This window comes from Phaenicophaeus curvirostris, chromosome 11 (assembly GCF_032191515.1).
Source record: "Phaenicophaeus curvirostris isolate KB17595 chromosome 11, BPBGC_Pcur_1.0, whole genome shotgun sequence".
In the NCBI taxonomy this organism is placed as follows: Eukaryota; Metazoa; Chordata; class Aves; order Cuculiformes; family Cuculidae; genus Phaenicophaeus; species Phaenicophaeus curvirostris.
This window is the reverse complement of record NC_091402.1, coordinates 23,526,613-23,549,497: the sequence shown is the minus strand read 5'-3', so window position 1 is coordinate 23,549,497 and position 22,885 is coordinate 23,526,613. Positions and strand designations below refer to the sequence as shown.

Genomic DNA, 22,885 nt, shown 5'->3' with positions numbered 1-22,885 from the left:
CAGGGAGAAAAAACCAGTCCAACAAATCTTTGCCCTTTTCCACACAGGGCACACTAAAATATGAAAAGCTCAAAGCTGTGGTAGAAATCACATGCCAGAAAGGAGGTATTGGACCAACTTGGACACGTTTTCCCCATTCCAATAAGAGTTACTCTGTACTGCTACCTCCTCCTGCATGCTTATGTTAAGATTTAGTCATTATTTTAGTTAGCATATACAAACAGACACGCCCAGTCTCTCTAACCATTTCAACACTAGATCATAAACATTGCTCTCTACAGCAGGATGGCAGAACCAGGCTCTGTCCGCAAATATTTTTTATTTGTAACAGGTGTAGCATTGCTATGGAGCATATGCTTCCATCGGAGTCCAGAACCTCATTGTAAACTGATAGTGCAAAGAACAGAATATAAAGGACAAAAAGGGAGTGTCTGGCTCAGTAAGCATGACTGGCAGAGGCGTTCATATTTTGTCAGCTTTTCTGATTTTCGTAACTAACTTCTCCCATGAAGAGGGTATTAAATCACAGAGGAAACTACATACTTCCCAAGCTTACAGGGAATATTTTCTTCCTAGCCTGGTGTCCAAATGCTTTCAAAACTTTTTTTGCCAGGGAGCAAGAGAAGCCAAAAGGAGTCCCATATTCCAAGCAAAGGGCTAGTTTTAAGGTCATGTTAGAAAATGAGATGAGATAAATACAATTGCACCTTGGCAGCAGCTGGAGACTCAGTCTGCCATGGCAGAAGACTGGCGTATCTGCAGAACTACATGGTGCTACTGAGCATGAGCACACTGAGGATTTAATTAATGCAATTTCTTTTGTCAGGAGGAGTGTGCACATGAGGCAAGCCCTAGGCCAAATGCTTGTATGTCAGGCAGGAAGAAATTTGCACGTTTCACCACCAACTTTTCCGAGAAAGAAGACACTGGAGTAGAGACAGAGATCGTATCGGAACAACTCGTGAGACAAACCCCTGAAAAGTAACAGCAAACAGGTCAATGAATTTCTTTCTTCCTTTCTCCTTCCCCACACTACTCTTGGCACAATGGGGCAGAAAAGCATAGAAAAGTTATTGGGGGCTGACAGATCTACTCCCCACTGAGCTGAGGTCACGTTGCTGACAGTTTTACAGAAGTTCAGTCCTAGAGTGCACTGTTCCCTTTCTCATGGTAGATATTGCTAGCAGAGGAAAGGAACTGGGATGAGTGCTTTAAAACACAAAAATTAAGGCTTATTAATTTGTTACCAAATTGGTTTCAATGAATAATCTCATTCAGACAACCACAGAATGACTTGGTTGGAAAAGACTTTTGAGATTATAGAGTCCAATTGAACCCATCCACTACTAAACCATGCCCAAGCACCTTGTCTGCAGTCTTTTAAACCCCTTCAGGCATGGGGACTCAACCACCTCCCTGGACAGCCACTGCAAAAGCCCAAGAACCCTTTTGGTGAAGAAATTTTTCCTGATGTCATTACCAATAGCTGCTCATTTAATTTATTTTTCCTGACTTATTCACAAGTGTTCACACTTCTTGGTATGCATTCGATTCAAAAAAGATCAGTTGCAAGCAGCTCTAGCTGTCAACCAAGATCTGTATTCTTACTGAGCAGGAGCTGGACTGGATGATCTCCAGACGTCCCTTACAAGTGTGTGCACGTGTCTGCATGTGCACGTGATGCAAGCCAAGCTCTTGTGCTAGAATGGTGTAACAAACATAGCTTAACATCTTTAAAAGACAAAATTGCTCAAGGAAATTTAAATATTTTCAGAAGCAAATGTTGCTTGCACAGACAAATCTAGTTTTGACATGCACCCCAAAAATAACCATGTCAGACTCAGAATTTACATCTACATAAAGAAGGTTAATGAACCAGGCAAATTGTACTGCACAGGACACAAATGCCAAATATTGCTCTTAGCTTCTTCTTGTGAGTCAGTGGCTGCTCGAGGAATGGGGGCACTAAAATAAGTAGTGCCACATACTTAGTGCAGTTGGAGCATTCCAAAATGCCATGTAGCTGTCAGTCCGCATGTCAGAATCAATATGCAAACTTGTCAGGAAAGGGGCAGTGTAAATTTGGAGCTTTAAATAGTCACCATCTTTTACAGTTTTTTATTAGCAGTAATGGAAGGAAGGCCTCCCTCTGATTGCAAATCAGGGTCTTTATTCAGAACTGCACTGTAATTACAGTTTCATGTGAAATTTGTAAGGAATACTTATTTGTGGCTGAAAGAGAAAAGTAGTCAGAGGTGACAAAACAATTCAGGTTAATTGAAAATGCTTGAAGTTCCAATCCAAGATTAAACTTGGAAGCATTAACAAGGTTTAGGGGAGTGGCAGATGATGTTGAGAAAACAGTTCAACAGTTTTAACCGGTATTGGCAGAAACTGAAGTTCAGCAATGCAGCTACCTTTGAGGAATCACAGAATCCCTAGAGCAACCCTAAGGGTCCAACCTCAGCTTTTAATCAGCTGTTTTCAATGAATTTTCAAATTAGAGCTGAAAGACCTTGCTAGGCCACTAAAGAAGCCTCCAATGAAGGCCAGTAAAGAAGAACCGAATTAGCTCATCAATCTGACAATGCAGCAGCAGAACGTCCCTCCACAGCTTTGCAGCGTGCATATCACAGCACAAGTACTTGCAAATATCTCCTTATTGTAGCTTGAGAGGGTTAACTGTGAGATCACTCATCAGAACTCAGGTGAGATTTAGTTGTGTTATGAACTAGACTATCTCTTAGACAAGATAAGAGCATAAATGTGTGAAGGTGATCACACCGGTAATATTTGCTCATATGCTTTGAAAAAAAGCCACACCCTTGCCTTTCCCTGCCTGTTTGTTTGGTAAGCTGATTCCTCACTTGGCAGTCTGTTCTGTGCAAAGTATGACATCATTATTTTCTTCTCTATTTCACATGGGAATTACAGTTTAATTCTCCTCTGGAGAAAATGGCAGGAAAGATTTTTTTTTTTTATCCCGAGAACACTACAGCAACTGTTTATTTGGATATGCTAGTAATGCCTCTTAGCCATTGAGAAAAAATATTACTGTGCACATCTACCTTGACTTTTCCACAGCATATGTTGTGAGATGTCACTTTTCCTTATTCTCTGCATCTCAACCATTGCAGTCTCAACAAAAAAAATTAACTCCACTGTGCCAGCTTCAGCATGGACCTTTGGAGATATCTAACAAAGAAGACATTTTCTTATAGCTGCTCTGTAATGACTACAAGTGCAATATTCACATGATGGTTGGGGTCCAAGGAAACCTCTATCGACTACATGGCCCCCGGAGCAGTTGCTGAGCCATGGGAACAAACTGATTTTATGTTGGCACGTGCTGCCACCTAATGATAGTGAAACTTAGTCTTTTGACAAAAAGAATCAGAACTGCATCAAAAAAGGTGCAACTGCAGAAGGGACTTGCAGATCGAATTAACTGAGATGGGGCACGTCAGGTAGATATAAAGAATGAGGAAATTGCACGCAAATGAAGAATAATAGCTACTGCAAGAAAGCTGCTTGCAAAGAGCACTGGCTTCCCTGAGTTGAGGCATTCCTCAGGCAATTCTGTTACTCTCTGACCTTCCCACAGTAGCTTTTACTTAGTAACCAGTCCAGAGGTGCAGCAGGAAGTTTACTGTCCCCAGTGCTGCATCTTCATTCCATCCTACCTGCACATTTTTCACCAAAACAGAACAAACACTTCCCAGAACTGTCTATTCTAGCATTTAATATTTTCATACAGAAGCCCAAAACTCTACAAAAGCACAGGCAAATTAAGCTCTTCCAGCAGAATCGGTAGCAGCTTGTGCTTACCCTACCTTGATACGTAACACCAAATCAAAGGAATTCTAAGCCCACACAGGATAGTGGTGTACAATAGGACTGCATGATACTAGGTATGACTGTTCCCAGCAGGAACAAACAAGACTTTGAGAACACTGGCTGAAAAAAATACTTTCTCTCCAAAGAATTTTAAATCCTCTTACTTTAAATTTCAAGCAATTAAGATTATTTTTTTTTAGCTAGCAACAGCACTGTAACACATGGAGCCAGATTACAATTAACACTGTGCACAGGTGGGATGGATAATCCAGGAACTTGTGGAGGTTGAGCTCGGCAGGGTGGGAATCACTGAGGAACAACCTGCACATTCTATTAGTCTAAGTCCTACAATAATTTTGCCAATTCAGATAACAGCACACTGAGGCCTCCAATGCAATCCAAACATCCATGAACAACTACAGACTAATTCCAGAAGCCACAATGCTACAAAACTAATTGAGATGAAAGTCTTGTCATGCACTCCACACTTACCAGTCCCAATCTGTTATGTCCTTGAGGAAGTGGCCACTGTCACTGCATTCATGTTGCCAACAGCCATCCACAGCAGTACTTTCATAATTCTTCTTCCTGAGGAGGCTTTCTCCCTACCATCTCTTATATCACTTTCCTGTCCCTCCCCAATCATGGCTGCCATATGCTGTTAACAATTACTCTTAATTAATCCAATCAGCTAATAGCCTCTAACACCACCACGTCCTCCTACTGAGAAGCAGAGGCCGTATTCTGCATCATGCTGAAGGGGAAGGCTACAGAACCAGTAGGCCCTAATGCGTGGGGAAAAGGAAAAGTCTGTGCCATGAAAGCCCAAGTTTTCTGTGAAGTCTGAGGCAAAAGCTTGGCAAGCGAGCAAGCAGAGCCTTTTAAATATAACCTGGGCAGGTTTTCTGGAAAGAATCTCTGAAAATAAGCAGTAAAAATTAAAAGCTTATTTAAATGTTCCTTGCAATGCATCATGCTTTCATCCCTGCAGACAACCCAGAGATTATTTTTTTCTTTTAATAGCTTATTTTTCTCTTGATTTCTGCTTACTGACCTGGTACTGCGTTATTTGGCTTGTAATTTTTGCCTGCATTTCAACACAGCCAACAAAACTAATTTCAATGGGAAAGTGAAAAAAAACCCTACACCAAAACACCAAGCAACCTGATGAAGCCCGAAACAGTTCCCGGGAATGTTTCTGTTAATACATTTGTTCATCCAAACTAAATTGGGAGCAAGTGAAGAGCAGGGCTTGAAAAAAAAGAACAGCAGTGTTTTGGCACGCCTAGTCGCAGAGCTCAATGCAGGGCCATGCTCCACAGCACCTTCTGAGCTGCCGCTCACACAGCTGAACTTGCTTCTGCTGACAACTCCAGTTCATAGATGGGAGGATGTGAACACCAAAACGACCCTGACATCTCCTGTCACGTACAAATAAACCACACAATACCTTTTCCAAGTGCATAAGAGTTGTGAAGGCACAAGTAGTACAGTGTCTTGACTGTGTCCCTTTACCATGACTTGTGTTGTCTTGCTTACTTCTACCTCTCACTTATGCTCATGACCATCAGGGCTTCCTGATGCCAGTGCTGATCAGCGCACAGCTGAATTCCACATCACTGGCTGTAACCAAACTTAGAACTGCCCCTAGAGGTGGCTGCCTTACTAGCTGTACTTTGCTCTTTTGAGCATGGCATGCTTTAATTGCTGTTTTTAGCCCTTTGGGAAGAGCAGAGGGATGATTAATTTGTGTAAATTATCACAAATAAGTAGGTGTTTTCATTTAAACAAAAAGAGATCAGCCAGAGCTCTCGGTATTTCTGATAAGATGCTTTACAATAACATTTAAGAGAAGCTGCTGTGCCTTTCATACAGTGCTGTAGTAAGTGCTGGACATGGACAGTGGCGTTCGTTGACTGCATTAACAGCAGGCTGATAGAAATAGAAAGTGCACCCTGATATTTTGTCACTAACCATTTATAGCAAGGAACTCTCTTCTGTCTTTGTGCTTCTTTTATTGTTTAACTAGAATACCACAGCTGCAAGCACTCTCATTTTAAGAGCCGTGTTGCCAGATGGGGCCAAGAACCCTGTAATGCCGCCTGGCTGGGCCCTAGGTCTGCCAGGGGCTGTTGCTCCAGCTGCAAGGACATCGACCCTGCGAGAAGGGTGCCCATCCTTTCTGTGGTGTCTCTGCTGCTGGGTAGAGTAGCTGTTACAGTTGATAGAGGAATCAAAAGGCTTTGTGAAAAATCCATAGCACGTTTCCCTTATTATAGCCATGCTTCATTAATCAAGATGAAAAATGGCCTTTAAGAAAGGAGCTTGATTTCCTGCGTGGCAGGCTCCTATGTAATAGGGTGCCTCAGGGATTAATCAGTGTGTCATATATTAACGCAAGCATTTTTCCCTGTAAATGGGCCAGTGACATAGAAAGAGTATAAAGCATGAAAGCAGGGTACAGAAGACATTCAAAGGGGCAGCACTGGCCTGTGACAGTGGCCATGGTGGGAAGGTTATTTTAATTCATAATGTACCTAGCAGCTGGAAGATGCAATTCATCTCCTCATCTCACTTCAGAACTGGTGTCCATGTGGCTGGGCAATATGCTAGCCTTACAGAGGGCTGACCATGCGCTTTTGTGGGTTGAAGTCTCAGCCACACAGTTCCTGAGGTGGCTCTGTATGGTGCTCCTGACTCTGCCTGAGACAATGCAGGCTATGGCAAAACAAGGCTAGAAAATGGGGAGGAGCAGGGAGGGAAGTGGCGGCAGGTCTGCTCTTTTCCACAGCAGCATGGGTTTGTATGAAATAATGGTGAGATTTGGTTGGGAGGTCAGGAAACTTCAGATTGTTTCAGCCACAAATTTACTGGATGAGCTCAAGGAAGCTGCTAAACCTTCTCTTACTGGCAAGTTCCCAATTACAGTCAAGGGACAGATGTCTGTCCTAACAGGGTAGCTGTGATTATTTCTTAAGTGAAGGTCATGTAAAATACACTGATATAAACTAAAATACACAGAATGGCTTTTGCCCATTTCCTTTAATTTTTGAAAACAAGTAAGTAGATGAAATCTTGTGCCTTTCAAAACCAAACAGAATCTTTCTTTGTGTTAAATAAACCTTAGTGGCTGTTCATTTTTATTGTATTATTCTTAATAATACTGCAGATATTTCAGAAAAGGGCAATATTGTTTCTACCACATAAAAAATTCATCATGATCTTGTTTTTTGCATTTTCCCCTTCATATTGTTTAAAAAAACCCAAACCCAAACCACAAATACTATTAGGAAATTTACCCTCCCACGTCCCTCCCCACAAAAGAATATTGGTTTTTGAGTCAGTAGAACGTTAAATGAGTCAGATATTAAACTCACACATTTACAAGCACAGCACATTAGCAACTGTGTAATAGTTTGGACCATGCCAGACCCTCTGTATGTGTATAAAGCTACGGTGAAATGGTTCATAGCAGCAGGATAAGAGTGTTCCATACAAAGTATGTAGTTCCTGTGGAGATGCTTGGATGAGTGCAGCAGTTCAACACACACTGACAAGCTAAAATGCGCAAGTCAATTTTTGCTGCTGCAGCAGTGTGTTACAATTCAAAGGGCAATCTGGACTCACTGTGTGTCTAACGATGGCCAACTGAAAGGTGTGGGTTCCACCTCTTGGCACACTTAACTGTCGTGACTGCTGACGAGAACTGTGTTGAAATCAGCATAACCTAACAGTATATCTACACTTGGACATGCCTCACCGATAAGAAAATGTGTTGACTTTTACTCTGGGAAGGAACATAATCTATTCCAAGGTCCCTTCATGGCTTTGTGGCCTTAGTTCTTCAATTCAGGGACTCAAATAGAAATATTTATGACTCACTGGAACTTCCAAAAAATGTTAAGGCTTTTGAGTGGGCATTTTTTCAATGACAACACATGGCTTTTGGGTGCTTTGTTGTATTTTCTGTAGTCAGATATCTCAATGTGTGCTTTCAATCCTGGGAGCATTTCTCATCCAGAAGCATCATTTCCCAATGGAATGGTGATTTTCGCTGGTAACCTCCAGGTCTGGGTGCCAAGCTGACGACTCCCTCTAAGGGAGGCCAGCATTCACAAGATGATGATTCTTTACCTTCCTAAAGGCAGGCTCCTTCAAAATGTCCTTACCTAAGCACCTAGTGATAGAGACAAAGGAAGCAGGACTTCAATATTTAAAGTGGAGTTGTAGTAAAGTTCTCTCTTAGACTTACCCTTTACCACATGGCACATACAAATAAGACTAAGTAAAATCAAAGATCTATTAGATTTAATAATGTGACTTCAGACAAAATGATCCTATGAAAATCGTTTTCTAAGAGGTAACCGTAGAATCTCAAAGAAATGCTGTCTCCATGAACAGCACTACTTAATATTGAGATACACTTTGTGACTTCCAGTGAAATGCTCTCCTCTGCAGCAGGCCAGCAGCCACTCCCATTTCTAACAACTCCAGATGCCGGTAGCTGAGATGTGGTGATTCTGAACTGCAGAGAAGACAGTGGATATTGTTCCTCTGAGCTGTCTTAGGTTGCTCCTTGTCCCTCCTCATCGCACACTGTGCAGTGTAATACAGCATTCCACCACAGGTCTCTCATACAACCATTAAGAAAAAACAGGATAAGAATAAAAACTAATTGTCTGGAACAAATATCAAGGTTTGGAATACCAGCAGGAAAAGAAACAAAACAAGATAGTCTGGAGATTTGGATACTGGGACTCATGTGCACACCTTGTGGTAACAACCACCACCGTCTGGAGTCACATACAAAATCTGATTTAAATCGGATGGTCAGTGTGTACCACTGAGAGAATAAAACAGCCTTATCACAAGCCAAATCCTGCTCCTTCTGTGGAACACAGAAGCGGCAACATCCCTGTCTGAATTTCTTCATCTGCACCATAGATAAATCACCTCCTGGAGCTCTTGTAGAGATTCATCTCCCTGGAGAAGTGGGGGATTCCCAGTACTGGAGACATCTCAGATTCAGCTGGACAGGGTGCTGGGCTCTCTCATCAGGACGGTGCTTCGCTAAGAAAGGATGGATCAGATGATACCTGAGGTCCCTTCCAGCCTGGTATTCCATGATTCTATGAGTAAGGACCTATTACTCTATGAAATCAACTCCTAGTCTGACTTCAGTGCAACACCCGGTACCACTCAGCACTTAGGGTCTCATCTGACAGTCTCTATAAAATGCCCCAATGATGAGAAAAACTCTGTCATTATCGGATCCTTGGTTTCTTTAGGGGGAATGAACAGATGTGCAAGACAGGCAAACAGATAGAGTCAGAGGAATGCAAAGCTCTAAACCTGTGCTGTTCTTCCTCAGAACGTCTCCACTTCTCTAAAGTAACCTTGATCTCCTGTTGTACAAGCACAGACAAATGTATTTCACTTCAGGGAATGGGAAGGGTCAAGCAGAACAAAGTAGTGGCCAAGTAGTAGAGGTCTCCCGAGGCAGCACATGTCATTGTAGAGACCATTAACTTACACGAGGAGCAAAATTTGTAGCTTGTAAGAAATGTTCTCTATCCAATCTCCAGAAAAACAGTGACTTGGAAGTGGGCCCATCCCACAACATTTTCAGCCCCATTGAAGCAAATGGAAGGTGGAGGGAAGGCGATAGAAGCGGCTGAGGTGAACTTAGAACTTTGTTCGGTGCAAAACTCAGCTGCCCTGGACAGGGAAAAGGCTGAATCACACACGGCCTGGTGCAAAGTCACTGGAAAGGCTCCCTCTGATTCCAGTGAGCACCAGACACAGCCGCAGTTAGAGAGCAGCATGCAACAGCCATTACCAAGTCTTCCCCCATCCCCTCACACTTTCTTCCAGTATGAACAGGACATTCTGGTCCCCTTTATGTACATACATTGAAAGCTGAAATGGTCAGAATGCTCACAGATTAGAATGCAAAGAGCTATACAACATTACACCTGCCAGAGATCAAAGTAGAAAAGTTTGACAGCACATTATACAGGTTGCTCTAGCTTCTAAAAAAACATTTACTGAAATCACCATATTACAAGAAGCCATTGCTAATGTACTGTATAATACTATTTCTTTTTCTTGTACATAATCATTACTTACATAGTAATTTAAAAAAATCACTTTTAAACAAGTATACAATTTTCACTTTAAAATTAACTGGTTAATAAAATTTTGTGCAAAACAAGCCAGCTTCTATAATTAAGTGTATTTATTTATTTATACAAAAAAAACCAAACCAAAAAAGATAGTTCTTTCAGAAATGTGTCTCTTTTTCTGTAATCGTTGAAATGGTGCCATCTCCTTTCAGTTTGGCATCGCAGTCATTTATTGCTGCAATGTAGGCTCCTCCTCCAAGTTTGCCTCTCATTTTCAAATCTGAGCTAGGTGTAGTCAACTTCCTGAATTTCTAGAAAATTTGAGAAAATGGAAATTGTGATCTTTTTCTTGGTCACAGACACACATTCCTTGAACAGACTGTCTATAAAACCCTTTTCTCTTGCATGCCTGCTTCACATTTCCCTGCTATAGGTACACCCATAAAACTGCCTGCTGTGCAATTCTTCACAAATCACACCAGACCAAAGGCTGGAGAACAAAGGGAAGAAAAAGTCAAAGTGCATTTTCATGCTGATTTGGAGTAACATTCCCTTCTCTGAATAAACTCAGCACAATGGCCGCTGTCTAAGTACATTTTGTTTCTCATGGCACAATAAACTGCACGTTAGCTTCTCCATTCAGAAAAGCAGTGACTCTTACATAGAGATACACTCAGGTGTAGTCAGAATTCGTACCTGTTGGTTCTGAGTGGAGGACAATTTTGAAAGTCTGGCTCTGCCCTGAGAGACAGATCTTTCAGTTGTGTTAGATAATAAGTTAATGAGCCCTGCATCCAAGACGCAGAAATTCCTACTGTTTTATTCTTCATGCTGGCATTATTCAAGTGAGTATCAGAAAAGGTCTTATGCTTAATAATTTTAACCTCAACCTAGGCTTGAGAGAACTTGATACCAAATGTTAATAAATCGCACTGAACATTTATTTTTGCCTCCATTTCTCACTTAAGGAACTGCAATCAGGAAAAGCATCCAGAAGAAAATGGAGAAGCATCAAATGCCTCCCTTCAGCAGCATGGCAAGGTCACCCCCAGCTGCCACTGGAGCAGGTATGTGGCCTTGCTTTTTTGATTAAACTGTGCTTTGTGTCACGCAGGTGAGGACTCACACTTCCTTCCCACTTCTTTTTTCAGTATCATTAATCTGAAAATGTACCTTACCTCTAAGAAGGTGCCTTCTGTCTTCCACAGCTTAATGCCAATCCACAAAGGGATGCAGATCATGGAGGAGAGTGCCATCATCCACCCAATGCCATAGCCCCAGTCAGGGTATATATACACATTGTTGTATTTCAAAGGCTTGTATTTCACTAGGAAGAAGATGAAGATTCCCTGAAATAAGCAGGGACACATATTAGCGGTGTTTGAAAAAAGTGCCTATGTAACAAGAAAATGGTTCTCTGTTTAGGCAAGGCCAGTCTCCCTAAAGATGTAAAGTGATCAGAGAAAAAAACCAAACCCAAAACCATAGCAATATCTTCTTTTATGCATAGCTTTGATAACATGACTCAGTACCTTCTGCAGAAACTAACAACCTTTCAAGTTTAAATCCCATTTACCTCTCAGTGACAATAAAACCTGCACTTTGATGGCAAACTGTACCTGGGCGGGAAAGATTAAGTTTTGTTACCATGAACCAGCTGTGATTAAGTAACAGAAGCTGCGTTCTCTCCAGCCTGTCATGATGGAAAAGGAAAGGCAAAATTTTCAAAGTTGCTTTAATCCACTGTATCTGCAGCTCTGCAGGCCACCTCTTTCATCCTCACAAAAGCTCAGACTTGTCTGAATTTGACAGGAGTCTCATCAAACAGTTTGGACCATTTAAATGTATGAAATACAGAACAGTTACTGCATGCTTTTCTCTGAAGTGGTGAAGACAGTGCACAAGAGCAGGTGATAAGATGTTCATTGCAGTGTTGGTGAAAATTAGTCAGAGATTTTCCCACATTTGTAAATGAACTGGCAGAGCTCAAGGGAACCTGGAAGTCCAGGTGCCCCAGCATAACCAGTCCTGCAGGTGCTAGCATTTCATAGAATCATAGAATCACTAGGCTGGAAAAGACCTCTTAGATGATCGAGTCCAACCATTCCCATCTGCCACTAAACCATGTCCCTGAGCACCTTCTCTACCTGTCTTTTAAATACCTCCAGTGATGGTGACTCAACCACCTCCCTGCACAGCCTCTGCCAGTGCCCGATGACCCTTTCTGTGGAAATCTTTTTCATGATATCCAGTCTGAACCCTACTTACATATGGAGGCTTTAGTCTCTAATCCTGCAGCACTCGTGAATCAAATTTATGGGCAATCTGATTGTGCTTTTTTTGTAATATTGTCCCTGTTGTGTTGCTACAGCAGATGGCCAGAGCTGGCTCCAGCCCTGCTAGCTTCTGCTCAGGCAAAGTCCTTCCCTTTTTTCATGCATACGAGGTGTGCTTCTGGCCTCTTCTGCTACTTTTGCTAGAAGAAAAAATGTCCTGTCTTTGAAAAACGATTATTCACCCAAAGAGAGGTAAGGCAATAGGAGACCAGAGCAGCAAGGAAACCCACACAAGCTTGGAGAACCCTGAGTTATGCTGGGTAGACACGAGATGCACTAGCAGTGCAGTGAAATAAAGCCTCTGTTGTACTGGCAAATGTAGGGTCCTAAGTTTATTTTTTTTCTATCATTGTAAATAGTAAGATTCCTCACAATTTAAGGAATATTTAACAATTTTTACAGCTCCCACAAAGTGTTTTTTTAATTAAAACATGCTACAAAGTAACAGGTGTTTTTCTCAGCTGCTGTGAACTATTAACAGCAGCAAAATTCAAAGAAATATACACAGAAAACCCTCTTTATGTCTAAACCAAATTATTTGGATATTCTGTACTTACTGCGCAAATACCTGGAGTTAAGACCATCCAGCACCATTTAATCAGTGAGAGTGGTTTGTAGCCAATCATATCTTCAATGTTATCATAAAAGCGATTGCTGCCTGCCCCCAAAAGAACGAGAAGCAGATGAAGAATGTACATGTAAGAGGTTGTATAGGTCAGTATTTGAAACAGAAAAGAGAAAAGCAGAGGTTCTGATAGAGCTGCAATGACTGAAGCTTTTGTCTCTTTCCCTGATACACACACCTGCCTGTCACTGCTCATACTTGTGGCAGATATTGCTGCCTATGGCCTTCTCTGACCAATACGAACAAGAGTGGGAGTGGGTGAGATTCCAACAGAAATGGCTCCTGGTCAGTAACAGTCCAAGTAAGCACAGGTAGAGTACATGTGTGCTGCAAGCTTGTGCATAAATCCCTGGATAGCTGGGAGATGTGTGATCTGAAGTTCATGTGCTGTTCTACAAAGTAAAACTTTGTCAGCCCTTTGTGTGCAGAACCTCTTGAGGATGTCACCATGAGCAGACCCATCTCTGGGTGGTTCTCTTTTGGCTTTGCTGGCAAGCAGAAACAGCAGGGCTAGTGACACTGCTGTGTTCCTTCTGTGTGAGTGAGGTGGGAACTCCCACTTCCCCGGATTTATCTGTGGGTGTCAGAAGTGGAAGGGAACGTGCTCTGCACAGGCACTTTGTGAGAGCAGACAGACCCATCGCCAACCCTGCTTTCCAAGGACTTCATTGGCAAAGCAAGGTGGAGGTCAATCTGACAAGGACCAAGGTGTGTGGGAAATCAATCCCACTATCTTTGTTAGCTGGAGACAAAAAAGAGGCATTTATGATTTTTGGTAGGGTGTGGGAATGTGGAGGGCCCCACTCTATCAGGGTACAGGCTTTCACACAGCTTTCATGCATAGAGTAATAACTACTGAAGCCCACAGAAATTTTCGGCAACTCACCATAAACCCAGCCTATGCAGACACACTCAAATATGGCAACAAAGAGAAGGCACATGCCACTGGCTGCATAAGAGTCAAATAACTGGAAGACGTACATCCCACCCTGAAAGGGAAACACAGAAAAAGTAAGAAATACTGTGTTGGTACCAGTACACACATTTCATAGCAAATACAGCTTTAATTACACAGTCAATCTGTTGGTTCCCTGGCAATCCTCCTACTAAATGTGGTTCCGTCTTGAACAAAGAACATCCATTTTTCAGTGATTTGTTACTGTGGAAGATTTTTTTTCTTCCACAGCACTTGCGACCATTCCCTATGCCAGATGAATACTGTGCATTTGCTTTCAGGCAGGAAATCCTGTACCATCTCCATCCTTTTTTTTCAACTTCATTTGTTATCCCATCAAGCTGTAGGTCACTACAGAAGCTTTTGCTCTCCAGATCACTGCACGTGAACATCATAGAATCGTAGAATAGTTAGGGTTGGATGGAACCTTAAAGATCATCTAGTTCCAATGCCCCTGCCATGGGCAGGGACATCACACCAAATCAGGCTGCCCAAGGCCCCATCCAACCTGGCCTTAAACATCTCCAGGGATGCGGCAGCCACAACTTCCCTTGGCAACCTGTTCCAGTGTCTCACCACTCTCATGGTGAAGAAATTCTTCCTAATGTCTAGTCTAAATCTGCCCTTCTCCAGTTTATACCCATTCCCCCTTGTCCTATCACCACAAGCCTTTATGAATAGTCCCTCTCCAGCTTTCTTGTAGGCTCCTTTCAGGTACTGGAAGGTAGCTATAAGATCTCCTCAGAGCCTTCTCTTCTTGAGGCTGAACAAGCCCAACTCTCTCTCAGCCTGTCCTCATAGGGCAGCCCTCAGATCATTGGGCAGCCCTCAGATCATCTTTGTAGCCCTCCTCTGGACCCGGTGCAAAAGCTCCATATCCTTCTTACATTGAGGATTCTAGAACTGGACACAGTACTCCAGATGAGGTCTCACAAGAGAGGAATAGAGGGGCAGAATCACTTCCCTCGACCTGCTGGCCACGCTTCTTTTGATGCAGCCCACGATATGGTTGGCCTTCTGGGCTGCAAGCGCACACTGCCAGCTCATGTCGAGATTCTCATCGACCAGCACCCACAAGTCCTTCTCTGCAGAGCTGCTCTCAATCACACCATCCCCCATCATGTACTGAAAACGGGGATTGCCCCAACTTAGGGGTAGAACCTTGCACTTGGCCTTGTTGAACCTCATATGAGTTTCTCACAGGCCCACTTCTCCAGCCTGTCCTGGTCCCTCTGGATGACATCCTGTCCTTCTGGTGTGGCAACTATGCTACTCAGCTTGGTGTCATCTGCAAACTTGCTGAGGGTGCACTCAATCTCGCTGTCAATATCATTGATGAAGATATTCAGCAGCACTGGTCCCAGTACGGAACCCTGAGGGACAGCAGTAGTCACAGATCTCCATCTGGACTTTAAGCCGTTGACCAGTGCTCTCTGAATATGACCATCCAACCAGTTTCTTATCCACCGTACCGTCCACCCATCAAATCCCTATCTCTCTAGTTTGGAGAGGAGGATGTTGTGGTGCACCATGTCAAAGGCTTTACAGAAGTCTAGATAGATCACATCCATCAGTTTACCCGCATCCACTGCTGCGGTCACCCCATCATAGAAAGCCACTATGTTGGTCATACAGGATTTGCCCCTGGTGAAGCCGTGCTGGCTGCCATTAATCATCTCCATGTCCTCCATGTGCTTTAGCATAGCTTCTAGGAGGATCTGTTCTATAATCTTCCCAGGCACAGAAGTGAGGCTGACTCTGAAGATGCAAAGTCTTGTTTCTGTGCCTGTGCTATTAATATGTAAAAGAATTAGTTAAAATATGGGCAGAGAAGGCAAAATCTGTAGCTACCAGAATGACTCTCTTAATAGCACGGGGACTGTGAAGTTAGTAAACTGACCTACAGAGTTTGAACGCAGCTCACAGCCTTTAAGCTACATTACTTAAACAAATCATTATTATTTGGCAAAAATAAAAGAAGTATGAATTACCATGACCCCAAACAAGCTTTGTAAAATGTTTTCCTAACAAATTAAAAATTGTTCTCCAGATGGCTTTAGAATAGCAACCTCTGCACTTCCAGAAAGAAGAGCAAACAAAACCCGGACAGAGTCCTGAGCTGGCGCGGCATCCACACAACGAGCACGCTGTGCTGTCAGTGATCCACACATGGTGGTGCCACAGTCCCAACCAGTACGAAAAAGGTAAAGGGGCTTTAACTGAGACTTTCTCACTCAGTTTGGCTATAACTCAACTGTCATGTCTATCACAGACACAATTCTTGTCTTCTTTACCTGTATTTTTCACTCACAAGTCATATCTGTGCAGAGAACTGGCTGGCTTTCTAGAGCCTTTGCCTCAAGGCAAGATGAGAAGAAAACCTATGAAGTCCAATTAATAACACCATGGACAACATGACTAATACCATTATGTGAATAATATGACATTACTTTCTATGCAAGATACTTAATCTTTTATCATGACTTCAGGTGGTGGAAATTGCTCATTTTCAATAACAAAGCAGTTTGAACATCACATAGTCTAAGGACTGTGGATCTCTGAAGAGGGAATTTAAGTGACTCCAGATGAGTCCATGAAGCCCTATGAGGTTGCTTCACTGGGAAACCCTGCCCGAGCTTGCTGCACAACAGAGACACGATGGCCCTTCACGGGTAATACAGCCAGGCTTCCTCAGACAAACATTACTCAGACATGTAATCCCACAGCTGTGTGTGGGAATTTTTTATTTGCCTTGCTTCCTGATACAGGGACTCTGATGGCCCAGCAAGCAGCATATGGGCTGGGGAGAGGGAATATGAAAGAGGGGAGGACTGTTGGTAGAACTCACACTGTAAGGCAAGTGCTGAGCAGCAAGACCAAACTATCAAGTTCCAAAGGATACTTCATAGGGAAGCAATTCCTGCTCAGAGATTTGGCTGTACTGATTTACCTGGTCAGGTGATATCAAAATAAACAAGTTTTCTATTTGAGTTTTCTATTTTCACTTCAACTTTCTTCATCAGTTTTTCCAAAATGTAGTTGTTTTGGGCTGGTTAGTCCAGAGTAATCAGGCAAGAAAACACGATCAGTATATCTGGTTGGCTGGTGCAAAGCAGATGGAATTTCCTGGGAATTAAAGTATTTCCTAAGCTTAGCTGAAAAACTGAGGATATGTTTCACATTTCAGATGTCACAGAGCACTTGAGAGCAGTCTCTCAAGTATTTTGTAGCCATATTTCTGACAGCAAAGTTTCTGTGGTAAACGTTCTTGCATTTTACCTGTTATGATTATAAACATAAATCCATTTCCTTTTTTCTGCGCTGGTTCAACAGAGTGTGTCTTACCTCAGTTAACATTATTAGGCCAATGAAGTATGACACGATAGAAAGGCCAAGGATCAACAGCTCTCTCCTGTAGCCCCTTCGGAAAATCTTTGGGTACATATCTACAACAGCTGTCACGATGCTTTCAACACACACAAACTAGAAGAAATGAAAGGAAAGTACAAATGAAATTAGCGTCTTATCTACAGTTGGGATTTAGATTTACTGCAAAACATTTGGAATATCTATGTTCCCATCATAGAGACCAGATGATCCCTGAGGACACTCTAAAAGCAGAAGATCAAACCGAGAGGAATGTAATTTCGAAATTAACAATGCCAAAGCTATGGATTTCCAGTCCACCACCAAATTCAGAGAGTTGAACCCACTAACACTGTCTCACAATGCATTTGGCCTGTACCAGATGGATTACATAATAAACAATTCTTTCAAATCTGGCTTGAATGGGACTTAAATAATGTACACACAGTTCATAGGACTGCAACAGGATGTCACTCTAAGCCTCTAAGCATCCTGTGCACCTGTCACTTGAAGGACACACGGTGCTATGCATCTGCAAGCACTGCTAAATGAACCACTTTTTTTTTTTTTTTGAGTTCTCTCCACGTTACAGAAGAGAGAAGTTCAAAAGAGCTATTGAAGGCCCGAGCCAAGTCCATCTGATGGTGGAGGGAAGGAACATTCTTACTAACTTTACAAGTCAGCAGAGAGCAAGAGGCTCAAGCTTTTGACTCAGGGCTCTGGAGCAAGGTTTCTAAAGTAGGCACCAAAATTAATGCCCAAATGTAGACAATATAAGGCTGCTTCTTGGAGCGGTCAGGAGTAGAATTCAGGAATTGCTCATTTTAAAAAAACACTTCAAAATTTTTACTACATCAGGAAAAAGAGCAGTTACTAAAATGTTAATTTTAATGATTGGAAATATGCAAAATACACACTGAAAAGCTTTATTCTACAGCATACAATCATAAACTTTCTGAACCAAATCATGCTGAGAGCTGATCTGCATGCTAAAAATGCCACCTACTTTGCATTTTTCATCAAACAGCTTTCACAATTTTTATGGTCACATAGGAAGGACAACTGCTATGACATCACTTTGCTGCAGAATATGACTGCACATTTCTTGCTGTGATATCTTAAGTATAAATACGTCACAGTAATGTATATTATCACTATCTGATGTTCAGTTTCAAAGCTCGTTGCAAAGTGCTTTAAAAATAGGAAAAGAAGACATGCTGACATTTTACTGAACTTTACTTAAATATGGATTAATCATCCATATTTAAGTTCAAACTAGTTTCCATGTTAATATTGAAAGCTGTATTCAGGCTGAGTCAGTGTTCATGGTAAATCGTACAGGAATTGCCACTATCACGTAAATAAGATTTCAAATAAGCAGCTTGAATCAATGGTTTTAAGCAAGGAATGAAGTTAGGGTTCATTCTTTTGTCAGGTTAGATGCAGTTTACATCAAGGACACTGATACACACAAGCTAGGGAACCTGACAAAATCGTTATAAGCCATTTGTTTCATACCTGACTGTCTAATCCAAGGAATATAAGCATCATGAAGAACAGAGCTGCCCACAGAGGAGAAAGGGGCATCATGGTAACAGCTTTAGGGTAAGCAATGAATGCGAGTCCTGGTCCTGAAAGGTAAGAAGAAAAAGGAAATGGTTTCTGTTTGTGTTTGGGTCTGGCTGAGATGGAAACAACTTTGTTCATAGCAACCAATACAGTGCTGTGTTTTGGATCTGTGGATAGAACAGCAGTGCCAACACCACCATGGTGGCTATTGCTGAACAGTGCTTACACAGCATCATTTATTAACTGTATCTGTCTGGACCCACCAGTTTTCACTTTTTCTCTTCCTGTTCTCTTCCCCATTGCCCTGGGGAGGTCACCTGAGTAAACACCAGTGTGGATGCTTAACTGCTGGCAAGGGTCAACCCACTACAACTGGACTGTTCTTTTATGGCTGATAAGAGGAGCTAAACAGCAGATTGAAAACCTTGACAAACTCTACATCTCTAACAGTCTCAATACTAGGTGATGAGAATAATTTCTCCTTCTCCACAGCTCAGTGTTCTACTGCTTTTCTTTCTGGGCAGCTCCTGTTCTTTCGCTTCTGCTGAATTGTAAATGATGCTTAAAGATGTCACATCCAGAGAGGTGTTACAGAACAATTAATGTCCACTGGCTGCCTCACGCCAAGGGATGGTAATGAGCATTAGATGGCCAGTTCTCGTAGAGCTGAGCCATTGTGCCTTTCTGGACTCAAACCAAGAACTTTAATACTTCATGATCCAGAGTGTCAGTGAGTGTCCCTGGGAGAAAAACTTACTGACACTAGGAAATGGCATCAGCTGTCTGACTGTTAGAGATCTGGATTTGAGTAGTACACATTAAGAGATTCCAACAATTTCTCTTAAACAGCTGGTTTCTCATCACGCTAACATCTATACCATACTATGTCCCAAGTGACAGGGGACAGGACGAGAGGGAATGGCCTCAAGCTCCGCCAGGGGAGGTTTAGGCTGGACATTAGAAAAAAATTTTTCACGGAAAGGGTCATTGGGCACTGGAACAGGCTGCCCAGGGAGGGGGTTGAGTCACCTTCCCTGGAGGTGTTTAAGGGATGGGTGGACGAGGTGCTGAGGAGCATGGTTTAGTGATTGATGGGAATGGTTGGACTCAATGATCCAGTGGGTCTTTTCCAACCTGGTGATTCTATGATTCCATGATTCTATGATTTTTCCCAGAAGGAACAAATATTTGTGCGGATTTCGATCTGTCTCATTTAGAGGAAGCTGAAAGTTCCTTTCATGAGGACATAGCTCTCAAGGGGCATATCTGAGCAATGAACCTCTGCTGAAAAATCTTCTGAGTGCTCAGCTGGAGTAAGTTGGTGTTACAGCAGCTTCTTGACTATCAACTTGGTGCTATGCATGGTAGCATCAGTGTTTGTCACACAGAAATGCATGGCCATAAAAACAGTTAAGAACTCTTTTTATAGCAGTTACTCCAATGAGTCAGGTAACAAGCTTTGTAAAACTAGCTGCCAAATGGCCAACTTACCCATAAGACTAAGTATTCTGACAGCAGCCTCTGGGCATTTTATCTTTACTCAGAAAACTGCTTTTGGAACTCACCTGATTCTGCAACTTCTGCAATGGGCACACCTTGTTCATAAGCCATAAATCCAAGAACTGAAAAGATAGCAAAACCAGCAACAAAGCTTGTGCCACTGTTCAAGCAGCAGAGCATGATGCAGTCTCTGAAAATATAAATAAAAAACAGTGCAGTTGATCTCCAGAACCCAGGTTTCTTTTATACACTGAGCCCTAGGACTAACAGAATGCCAGGCTGCAGGAATGGGCACGAAGTTGCTCATTAAGAGTAACCTCCCAACTGATATTATGCCTAAGAGAAATCAGTCAGGAGTAAGCATTTGCAGAAGATACCATCATAACAGCCTTGCTTGTGTTTTAACTGGCTGAATTGCAAACCTGTTGCTACCCACTTACTATTTTTTGATAGAAATTTTAAAAATATGTAAAAATACTAGCAGAATGGTGTTAAGAACAGTTTTTCTATAGCAGTTGTAACAATGTATTCCAGAGGGTATGACATAATTTATAAACTATATAAAAATCGTAGTAATTTGTTTCCTGGAAAAACATCCTGTGGTCACATCTTGGCTAATTCTATTCCAGTTACTGTATGTTGGCAATACACATCCCTACAAAACACAACTCCAGTCTGGTTTATAAACATTTTTTAAGAAGCTGTGGTAATGAAAAGCACCATAGATTATCTAAAAACTGTGTCTATGCCTAAAAAACATGGCTAACAAGTAGGCAACGCCAGTGCAGGGACACTGATCTCTCAGCCCTATGTATCCCGCACATCAACCAATGACAACTACAAAGCCAAGGAGAAGAGATATTCTCTTCCCAGATTGGAAATGTCACAGTAGTAAAGTCACTTTAAAAAAAGGGAAAATACTGTTGCAGAAAGGTGTGATCTTTCCCCAAAACTCAGTGAAATATTGTTCATCCTGCTTTCAGACAGCACTTAAGGCTTGACAGATAACGAGGCAGGAATAATTTCTCATGACAGGCAGACTTTGAAGATGGTTTGCTATGAGAGACAGCTGCGCACTTAAGAAATCTAGCGTAGACGCTTGTAAGCAAATTAGGATTCTAAGCCACTGAAACACGAAGCAAGCCTGCAGCTCTGCCAAACCTACAGCACTGTCTGGTTTATCCCCTCCTTACTACAGCTCAGAAGGAGATCTTAGCTCAAGCTACCTCTGAGAACAAATAATGCTGTAAAATCTAACGGCTTCTGAACCCATATGTGCAATCACCATTCCCATCTTTGACAGATTGGTAGTGACTTTTTGGGAATCAGAGACAGTTCACACTTCTGAAGTCCTGGCATAGTCTCTATGTCCTGGTGTTTGTTTCATTTGGGACTTTTGTCCTGCAACTTTATCTCGTCAGCTCATTAAGCTGAAAGTGAGGTGTCCGGTTCTGGCATCTTCTTCCTTCACTAATGAGCCTGCACTGCCTCCCGTGTGTTCAAAGCGCTTCCTGTTCCTGTGCCTCACCTTAGCTTCCGGCTTGTATCCTCTGAAGGCAGGAAGCAGACACATCTCAACGCTGCCAGTGAGTGAACAGCTGAACTACAGCCACTGGGCCAATGGAGGCTTTGGTTTGGTCTCATCGCCTTATCTACAGTTAATTTTCACCATTATTTTGAGAATGTTTTTATGTTTTCATAACCATTTCATAGCAAAAAAAATATTCTGTATGGCATATCATCAATAAATTGCCAACATTTGTCCAGAAATGAAACAGAATTCAGTGCTCCCATTTGTAGATCAAGACTCAAACGTGGAGAAGCCCACGGATATCCACACTGCATTGACACGCGGACTCTCTAGCTCTTTTGTCTGCTAGCAGAAGTAAATAGGTCCTTTAAACCACCTTCTGCAAATTCTGAAAACACTCAGAATTCTAACCTATTATCAATTTCCTTTTCATATGAAAGGCCCTCCTGCAGTTTTGCATAGCCAGGCCAGTTACACACCTCGGATGTTTTAGAGCAAAACAGCAATCTAAAAGGAAAGAAGTAGGAACACAAAGCTCCCTGTGCTTTGCAGAACTATACAGCAAAGGAAAAGATCATCTTCCTAACAGTCGTCCTCGGTGCATTTCAGCACTCAAGTAGCTCTGGAGAGATTCTTACCCCCGCTCATCTCACCCAAGAAACTGTTGAGTTCAATGCTGGGAAATTAAAACTAAGTGCAATGAAATCCTGTTGGTGTCAGAAAGATATATTTTTTAATCCTTTCAGGGGGAAAAAAAGAAATGCTACTTTAGTGGGATGGATCTGGCTCTTCACCAGTCCCTGGGGAACAGCTTGTACTCTGTAGATAAGATTGATTTTAAATAATCCTCGGGTAAGTATGTGGGCACTTCCATCACTGAAACCATGCAAAACTAAGGTGTAGGAGACATTACCTGTAGCAGTTATTATTGTAGTTGTTGTAACTGCCCAGGGCTGTCAGGCACCCCAAGCAGATTGCGTAAGAGAAAAATATCTGAGTACCGGCATCCACCCACACCTGGAGACAAAACAATGGAGTAGT

The 22,885-nt window shown here is 42.2% G+C and overlaps 1 protein-coding gene across 2 annotated transcripts in view; it reads right to left on the bottom strand.

The window, feature by feature from the left end:
- Positions 1 to 9,193: 9,193 nt before the first annotated feature.
- LOC138725020 (sodium- and chloride-dependent GABA transporter 3) overlaps positions 9,194 to 22,885 on the bottom strand; it is a 72,061-nt gene continuing 58,369 nt past the window's right edge. For both annotated transcript variants that reach the window (XM_069865509.1, XM_069865507.1), the window contains exons 8-15: positions 22,758 to 22,861; positions 20,379 to 20,503; positions 18,763 to 18,875; positions 17,224 to 17,361; positions 13,810 to 13,912; positions 12,856 to 12,956; positions 11,141 to 11,311; positions 9,194 to 10,273 (exon numbers count right to left, since the gene is read on the bottom strand). In XM_069865509.1, coding sequence (XP_069721610.1) covers positions 10,121 to 10,273; positions 11,141 to 11,311; positions 12,856 to 12,956; positions 13,810 to 13,912; positions 17,224 to 17,361; positions 18,763 to 18,875; positions 20,379 to 20,503; positions 22,758 to 22,861 — 1,008 coding nt within the window. In that variant the 3' untranslated portion in view covers positions 9,194 to 10,120. The remainder of the gene's footprint in view (positions 10,274 to 11,140; positions 11,312 to 12,855; positions 12,957 to 13,809; positions 13,913 to 17,223; positions 17,362 to 18,762; positions 18,876 to 20,378; positions 20,504 to 22,757; positions 22,862 to 22,885) is intronic.